Source organism: Phalacrocorax aristotelis, chromosome 2 (assembly GCF_949628215.1).
Source record: "Phalacrocorax aristotelis chromosome 2, bGulAri2.1, whole genome shotgun sequence".
Taxonomy (NCBI): Eukaryota; Metazoa; Chordata; class Aves; order Suliformes; family Phalacrocoracidae; genus Phalacrocorax; species Phalacrocorax aristotelis.
Window position 1 is genome coordinate 56,343,926 of NC_134277.1, and position 9,732 is coordinate 56,353,657.

General features: G+C 39.1%; 1 protein-coding gene across 1 annotated transcript in view; it reads left to right on the plus strand.

Annotated features, from left to right (window-relative positions):
- Nucleotides 1-8,059, plus strand: part of POU6F2 (POU class 6 homeobox 2) — a 186,730-nt gene extending 178,671 nt beyond the window's left edge. The window contains exon 8 of the mRNA XM_075083681.1: nt 2,960-8,059. Within this exon, the coding sequence (XP_074939782.1) occupies nt 2,960-3,464 (505 nt within the window). The 3' untranslated portion in view covers nt 3,465-8,059. The remainder of the gene's footprint in view (nt 1-2,959) is intronic.
- Nucleotides 8,060-9,732: the final 1,673 nt, after the last annotated feature.

Sequence of the window (9,732 nt, forward strand, 5' to 3'; positions counted from 1 at the left end):
CTAAGTTAAAACCTGTATTACTGTGGTTAGTACTTCACATATAGGATGTTAATGACGATTTACCTAGGCAACACAGAAGGGGAAAAATTATCCTTCCTGCTATCTTGCAAACCAGCAGCTATTCATCTTTTATCACCCAAATGTTTACTGAAAAAACAAAGACAACCCATGTATGCAAAGCAGAAGTAGAAATCTGCCCTAATCATAAGAAATGTTAATACAGTCTTGACAGAGTTAAAGTAGTTAGAAGCAAACACTATATATGCATGTATGTGTGTTACAGTAATCCCATGTTTATGCATGAGGTAACAAACACACTTAGGTAACAGCTTTTTCCTCTTGGGCAATGCCTTATAGTCCTTCTCCATCAGCGAAAGCCAAGAAACCAACTCTAAGCTCATTTAAGTGGATTTTGTTCTTGGTGATCCATGAAATGCTCTGTCTTTTTATCTGCTCTTTATACTTTTAATGTATTCCCCATAGAACGGAAGTGTACTTTTCCTGCAGTTTAAGACTAAGGTTATAAATAACATCAGTATGGGGTAGTGAGCTTGCAGCTCACATTTTGCTCAATGATTTTCCATAAAACCCATTGATTGTTGTTAAATACAAAAAGCTCCATAGGATCCTCTCACTTCTATGGTCTCCCCTACTGTTTTTTCTTATAAGATACCTCCCTGTAGAAAATAACCTTTATTCAGTCTATACAAGGATACTACTGCTGGGAAATTTGTTTCAAGACTTGTATATCGTTATACCAAACAACATGTACTGCAGTATCAACACTAACAAGCAATGCCAATGATATGAGTGCTATTGCTCCCTGTTGCGAAGGATTAATTTTATTATTTTTTTTCTTCCCTGTGGTCAATTGGGAAAGAATGCCTAAAACGGGTGCGGTTTTTAGCAATTGCCCATCTGTTGTAGCCTTAAGTTGCTGCTTAACATACTATAAAGTGATAAATTGCAGTTTCTTTTGCTTTTATCTAGTTTGCTGTCTTCTCATGTCCTCCATCTACCTCACACCTGAGAACCACTGGGAATGGTTTGAATTTTACTAAGAGAAAGGGTTCCGCACTAACCAATTATCATGAAAACCCCAATAAAGATGAAGCTAGAGCACAGACATGGCTAACAAAACCCAGAATGTGGAGACCTTTTACAGAGGGCTCCTTAGAAGGGCAAATTGCTCAGAACTTAAGGACTGGGTGCAGAAGCCGGTCCGTAATACTTGCAAGTTTATAGGGTTTTTAAATTTCCTTTAACCCCACCCCATCCCCGCTTCCAAGATGGATATCACTTTGGGGTGTAATAATCTGCTATGGCAGTACATTTCTTATTAAGCACCAAGACAAGCTGCTTCAGTGGCAGTATGCTGTTCCTCAGAAATAATAGGTTTAACTTCTCTTTTAATGGTAACAATGCACTTGCAGTATGAACTCCAGGGTAATGGAAGGGGCGGCAAGGTAAGAAAGTTGAACGACCAATTTGGAGACAGAAGTTGAGTTTCCTGGTGGCCTGTGCAGGTCATATCAGCAACACACCACCTTGCTGATATGTTCTGCATGCAAATAATGGCATTTTCTTAACTTGAGACAATGTGTTCTAAAATGTACACTTCAGCCTGAAATATCACTGGACACCAAGGAAGGACACCTTGCAATTGATACTACACTAGGATCCCAGTCACTGGTTACAAATTCTTTGGAGTGTTGTTATCTGAAATTATTACTTGTCTTATTCTTTGTTTGTGAGAAATGCTTTGTTTCTTGCTGGAATATTTTCTGCAGCTGCCACGTGCTGAATAGAGACACTAAAACTTGCCAACTACAGGCACCAAGTTGCTTTGCACGAAGGCATTGATTCGGTGGGTCTCATCCCCAGAGCATGTCGTGATTAGTGGCGGCAGCGGTGCTTCAGCACCGGGCAGGCTGGAGAGTGCAGCAGCACCACGCAATAATTGTTGCCTTTCCACGCGTTAAATACCAAAATGTGCGGGTTGGACAGAGGCGAAATGGGGAAATACAAGTGGGTCGCATCAGAGGAGTCGGGTTAAGACTTTTTTAATGCATAGCAAGAGAGGATGAACTCGGTAAATGAAAGAAACAAGTACTTACAAGACTTGAAATGTGAACTCAGCTCTTCTGCTTGTTTTTGAAAGGATTAAAGCTTTGTGTGGCTGCTTTTCCAGATGTTTTATAATACTTGTAAAATGTGGTTTGGCAAAAGACTTTTGATGGCAAAATGATATATAGAAGACCTCATTTACAGGAAATGATATCATTCTGGTACAGTTTGCAGAAATCCCACAATAAACCCAGCTTGGTGCCACAGCATATTAGTAGACTATTATGCTGGGTTTCATCTGGAAAACATGAGTCTGTCTTTGCACATTGTGGGGGCAGTCAAGATAATTGCAAAGTGTCCAGCTGTTTCAGCTGAACACTCACCGTAGCTATGGGAATCTTTTTCCGACCCAGAAAAGGGACATAGCGTTAACTTGCAAACAGTGAAAATTGCTGAAAAATGAAAGGAAAGGAAACCTGATATTCAGAGGCTAGTAACTGCCATCAGTTTGTGTTATTAAAGCTGTGGTGTTTGGACAACATGGGGTTGGAGGGGAAACAAAAGGATTAATCACAAAGACGAGATGATAAAGAGCAATTGCCTTTGATGTCATTTCCTGTAATTAGACTTAGCCTTAAGGGTTTTGAAGATTGTCAGAAATATGAAAACGCAACTCATAACCTGTATTATTTGATGTACCTAGTATTTTGTTGTAGTGCTTCTTTTGTGTTAGCTTAAATATCTAGCTATATATATATTTATAGATATACCTATCTGATAGTTTTCGTAATCCATTGTAAATTACCTCTGCCAGTCAATTAGTCAGGCAGGCAGGAAGTCCCACCCTGGCAGAGCATCAGTGTAAGACTCTTCTTTCTCAATTTTCCCTCAGACACACCATCCTGAGAAGCCACTTTTTCCTACCACAGGAAGCCCAAGAGAACACTATAGCTAGCAGTCTGACAGCCAAACTGAATCCTGGCCTTTTGTATCCTGCCAGGTTTGAAAAGCTGGACATCACCCCTAAAAGTGCCCAGAAGATAAAGCCGGTGCTTGAGCGGTGGATGGCTGAGGCTGAGGCCCGCCATCGAGCAGGTATGCAGAACCTTACCGAGTTTATCGGAAGTGAACCATCCAAAAAGCGCAAGAGGCGTACCTCATTCACGCCACAAGCCCTTGAGATCTTGAATGCCCACTTTGAGAAGAACACGCACCCCTCTGGGCAAGAAATGACAGAGATTGCAGAGAAACTGAACTATGACCGGGAAGTAGTTAGAGTTTGGTTCTGCAATAAGAGGCAAGCACTGAAGAACACAATTAAACGTTTGAAACAACACGAGCCTGCGACAGCAGTTCCTATGGAGCCTTTAACAGACTCTCTGGAAGAAAACTCTTAAAAACAAAACAAAACAAAATCACACACAAAAAAACCTGCACCAACAGAAACGTAACCATTCGAACTCTGTGAAAATACCTGTTCATCACCCTTGTAAGTAAAAGACTGAGAAAACTACAAGAAGGACAGAACAGTTTGTAAATGTCCGTGGGTTTTCCTATTTAAAAAACAAAACAAAAAAAAAAAAATACACAACACTTAGTGTGTGTGTGTCGTAGAATTAGTTCCCAAAAAAAAAAAAAGAAAAAGCCAGTTTTTTTAAATGGACTTAAAGTAAACCAAATAACTGCTTACTTTTTTTCTGTATATTATGAAAATGTGAACACATTTTAAGGAAAAAAAAAAAAAACAAAAAAAAACCCACAAAAAAAAAAAAAGAAAAAAACTTTTATCTGTTTAAAAGAGAATAGAAGCCTGCCACCTGGAGGAGTATCCAGGTATCAAGTGCTGATTCACTATGAAAACTATTAACCAAAGTCAGAAACATGGCATTGCAAACTAGATTGTTAGTCTACTCTTTTATGAGTGTGAAATTGTGTTACAAATTTTTACATTTGTATTTTGCAAAGAGGAAAACAACAGGATTAATTTCTCTCATCCTTGGTCGCACCCCCTGCAGGTGTGTACAAACAGGTGTTAAAGCCATTCCATAGCGGTCACCTCCTTTTCTTTTCTTTCCATTTCTTTTAGTCAACAGTTTTGCAATCTCCAAATGTTTGGGTGCCAAAAATAATTTATTTTTATCGTGATTTGCAGGGTTTGGTATTTCTCTTCTAAGGGTGTATGTCTTGGTTTGCATTTCTTTTTTTTTTTTTTTGTTGTTATTCTTTTTGCTGCCTCCCCCTTCCAGCGCATTCTCCACCTCTTCCCCAAATGCACATAACCCAGTACTGTTTGAAGATTTTTAAAAAGAAAAGTGAAAGCTGAACACTTTTATATTGATATGCTGAAATGCAATAGAGGACAAAGAAGGTTTAGGATTCTGGCTGATGAACTGTCAGCCCACGCTGAACATTGTGCTTATTGTCGACTGCGTAGCTTGGGATTTCTCTGTCCTTTGGCCACGAACCTGGAGAGGTTACCAAAACTCATTTTGTAGTATAAACATAAACTGCACGCTTGGTTCGGTACTGCATCTGTGTTATGGTTCTGTTTGAAGCAATTCCTCTCCAAAGTCTGCTAGCCAAAGAAATCTCTTGAGATTTCTTGAGATTCTGATGAAAACAAACGGAGAGGCCGAGAAATGATGAGGATGTGTTGGTCATTACGTCACTATGGACTGTTTCAGTGGTAGTGCTTTCTTCCTTCTGCCTGTTTTTTGTGTCATCCCAATATTAACGCTTGCCCTGTTGACCTCTTCAGGAGGAGGATGTGTTTCTGCAGGTGTTTGCTGTGACCACTGGCTAGACTAAGCAATCAGGATATAGGAAAACCCATTGAATATCCTTTGGGAATAGTAAGGTGGGTCACCTGCAATATGTTTCAGGTGAATTGATTTTCCTTTAAAGACAACTTATCTCTGTGGCGTCTTTTTTGACTGGACAAGCACCTTGTAAAATCCTGTGGTCACTGGACCTGCAAGTATAACAAGGCTCAGAGGTAGACAAAGGTGTTGCAGGTTGTCAGCGGGGTATGGGCTGAACTGTGAAGGGCACCTGCGATTTTCATCTTCTGAGTTCTGCTCCAGCCTTTGGGGTTCAGCCCAGTATTAGGGTAGAAGCTGAATCTCAGTCAGGACTTTCCAAAAGATAACACTGGGGATTTGGTTCAGCTCTCTGTAGAGCTGGGAGAGTAAAATTCTGCTGGTGAAACTCCTGATTGCGTTCACTAACCTCAGGATGGTTGTGACGAATTTTTGCTGGTCTACCCAGGATGTTGAAGGAGGTTCCTGAAACACCAGAGTCTTCAAATAACACCTCTCTTACAGAGTTTTCAAAAACTCAAGTCCATACCCAAAACTTAGTGAAAGAAAGAGACTTCCATTGATTTCACTGGGCTTTGAATCTGGCCCTCGCTATTTTATTAATAGGATTTGTCTTGTAGAATGGGGTATTTGCTGCATGGCTGGTGGAGTTTCAAGGCTTCAGACACCATCATCTGTGCCAGAAACTGCCTCTAAATGTGAGCACTCTCAAAGGTCAGGTTTGGAGAGCACTGAGGATCCAGTACTCCAGGCTGGGCTCACGTCCAGCAAATGCATTTCAGCTTTAAGCTTCAGCAGGGTATGTTTAAGGATATTTTCAGTATTGCTTTTATGAGGAGGAGAGTGAGAATTGTTATTGACTCTTTTCCGACTGTTGATATATAAATATGTGCCGTGGGGAAAAAAAAAACACCTCAGTAACCACAGGCAAATTGTGAGGGACAAAAAAGATGCTTTACGCAAGGTGAGCATGCGAAGTGAGAGCGCCTCACAGCAACCTCTGCCCCTCTGGGTCTTCTTTTTCCCTCTCTATCCACAGATGCCTATACCCACAGATACATCTATGTTATTTGGAAGCGGACACTCTTAAAGTCCTACCCGTGTCTCCAGTACACTGCTAATTGTCCAGTTATTAATACCACATACACGATTACCTGTTCAGCCACCCTTGAGACCGTACCCCACCCCTCCACCCCCATCATCAACAGCCTGGGAACAAAACCATCAACCATTCTTTGCCTAAAAACTAAATTTCCAATTCTCCCAGGGACTGCTCTAAATTTTGGAAGAAAGAAAATCCCCCAAGGATAAAAGTTAACTAAACAGCGTATGAAAGATACTAAATGTTTAAAAATATGCTGGCAGCAGTTATATAAGCTCTCTTCTGTTCAGAGTACATATCGGGAGGATATAACTAGGACAGGGAAAATGTAAAATAAATATAAATTGCCAGCTTGGAAGAAAAAATGATGTTCATCCCACAGTCTTAAAACCATTCATGTGCAGAGATTTTTTTTACAGTTTTCTAATTTTGTATTGTGTTTTGTAAATTATTTATAAAGTGTTGTAATGCTTCTTATATTAATTTTTTTATAAACAAATTTTTGCTATGAGGCATAAATGGTGCCTGAACAGATTCTTAGGAAGATAAATGATGTGCAAGTCATACATCTTGGGGGAGGGCCATAAATATTTTGCTTTATTTTGTTACTGGCAACATTTCCAGTTTCCATTTGTAAAAAATTTTCATGTGTTGATTACATTTGAATACCTTTTAATTTTGCATGTGACTAAAAGATAGATTGCTACCAGCAAATGAAACAAAAGTCTCTTCAGTCATATGTGAAGGTTTAATGGTTTTCCAATTTATTGATCACTGAATTTTTTTAAAAATATATATATATAAAAACTTATTATTTGAATAATGAACCAAGGATTCACTTACTGTTCTGATTTTGTCTTTTTATGTTTTTCACTAAAAAGCTATTTTGGACAGTTGAGGAAATCAAATGCATTCAAATGGTTCCAGTTTCTTTATGTTATTACCGGGGGGGGGTGGGGGGGTGGGGGTGGGGCAGAAGAAAGAAAAAAAAAAAAAGAAAAAAGAGCGAACAAGAAAGCAAAAAGGAGCTAGGAAGGAACAAGTAGAGGCGTATCAAAGAACTCAAGCTATAACCAAAAAGAAATATGTAAAATGCCTTTGCTCGTCTTCTCAATGCTGGACCAAAGCTCAATGTATGTAGGTATATGCACATTGTATAGATATGGCTAAATGTTGCTGACAATCTCGCAATACTAAACTGTTACTATTTAAAAAAAAAAAGAAATACAAAAATAAAACTGTTCATCAGTGTTTTACCTCAGCACTCTACTTGTACCCAGTTATTGACCAACATTCAAATAAGAAGATAAAAGAGGAAATTGATTTCCATGTCAATGTTTGACTGTAAAATCTGTTTGGAAAACATTCTGTAATGAGCTTTTTGTCATGTGGTTTGCTTGTTTCCAACTTGAGATTATGTGGGGCACATTTGTTTATTTATTGTTAAAAAGTGATATTAATTATTATTATTACTATTATTATTGTTATTATTTTTTTTTTTGTCCTATGTGCTATAATCTACAGAATGGTCACCAGGGTCACTTATGAAGCACTGCAGAGAGATCTGTTTTTCCATGCATGGAGCATGCAGCGGGAAAGATGGCAGTACAAAATGGACTGTATTGTGTTGTTAAAAAATACTAATAACTACAAAAGGAGTTGATGTGGTGGACTTGTGACCAAGAAACCAAACTGGATATTTAAAAGCTCCTTACTACTCTGACTTTGAAACCAAAGCTGATTTATCTGCACAGGTTGCTTAACATGAAAAAAATAAAAAATAAAAAAAACTGACAAAAACTGTACTTAATCTAGAGCAATATCTGTACGGTCAGTAAAGCTGCACTTTGTGTATTTCTTAACAGCTTCAGATCTGTCACTTTTAATTTGTACCATAAAAAATAAAGAATTGTTTGACATGAAAAATAAGCTCCTTTCATGTGTTTGTCTTAAATCTCATGCATTATTCACATGATCAGCGGTCATGTAATTTCACATCAGTTCAATAAAAAAATAGTTAAACGCTCAAAAGAAAGGAAGAAAGGAAGTGCAGTTTGCACTGCGGAGGATCGCTTCACCTGCAAAACTAAATGCTGTTTCTGTACCCAGAGTGGGCATGTACGTTGGTGATGTCTTAATTTTCTCTACAGATATGCAGAGTAGAGGATCTGCCTAAGGAATATCGCGGAATCACTCAGGTGAGTGTGTACTATCCCCCAGGCCAAGTGGAACAAAGCACAGATGGACACGAAGGCCAGAAGTGGTGAATGTCCCAGTGCTTCCGCAGCTCCCAGAACAAAGCCCGGTAAGTGACGGAAGGGGAGTGTGGTAGCGAGCTTGGCTCAGCCTTTCAGGTAATTTCTCTTGCATTTTTTGAGGGCTCATGAGGTTCATTCCTCATTTCTTCCTGTGATTATGATATTAGGTAGCAGAAATGCCTGTTTTTCAGGCCATTTGCATTTAGTCATATTGAGTTCTGGCTAAATACATGATTCTGAAAAATCAACGCATTTTGAGAAATGAATTAGCTGTATTGTAACGTTGTTTTGGAAAAAACAGCCTAGGAGAAAAAGCTCTGACAATACTAGAACATGGTTTTTGATACTTTTCCCTTTGATTCTGTTAAATATTGTTTTACATTTCCAATACCACCTGTTAAATAATCAAAAACTAAAACAAAACATTTATTTGCAGAGAAAACACAGGGAGTACCTGGAATATTTATTTATCCTGAATTTTTCCAGATTGGAATTTCCCTGTTCCACGCGTTTTTTACTGCATTTCAGGGGATACATAGGAAAGATAAAGCTAAAACGTAAGTTTCTTGTAGACGTGATGATCCAGACACCATAAGCAGAGCAAAGGTGATAGAGCCTTTTGTTAGACCAGCTAGTGTATGTGGACAAAGTAGATAAGCTTTTAAGTGCCCAAATCCCCCTCTGGTCTGAAACAAAAGCAGCTGAATCCAGAGGTAAACAGAAGCTGAGAACAAAGAGGAATAAAACACTGGGGTAGTACCACGATAATTTGAAGTGGTGTCCTAGTACTACCTACACTGCCATTCTTTGTATCATAGGGTAAACCATCATGTGCCTGCTTCATTTCAAAAGTGGTGACTACAGGTTTCCACACACCACCTGCACACAGGGAGCGCCCACACCATTAATGCCTTGGGACAGAGTAGTCCTTTACCACTACCCGCTCTGCAGCATAACTCTTATGGTATGGATAAGGACAGCCTTGCATACTACAGACCCATGGTGGGTCTCAAAATTACACCAGCTGCTCTAGGCATCGTGTCTCCACACCATGGTCTAACAGCCATACTTCAAACCCACGTAATTCATCTACGTACATGATACAAGGATGTGGAGAATGAGTCTTTGTGCTTTCATATCAGCTACTAAAATCTGACCATGTATCTTTTCATTCAATAGTGTTAAAGCAACAAGCAAACATTGGTTAGAGGCCTTTTTCCCCCCTGCCCTATATAAAAATGCAAACTTTACTCTTTGACTCACACTATAGGTATTTTAGCTGCCCTATAGGCACATGGCCCTACCTAGCCATTACTTAAATAACATAGATCTATTTTGTCGCAAGAAACGGTGACTTTGCAAATTGAATCAATTATGTTCCCATTGATCACTCAAAGCTCGAAATAGATCCTGCCTTCAAGCCACTGAAAGCTGACTATAAGACTTCACACCGTTTACTGACTGCTTAAAAAAATCAAATTTCTGG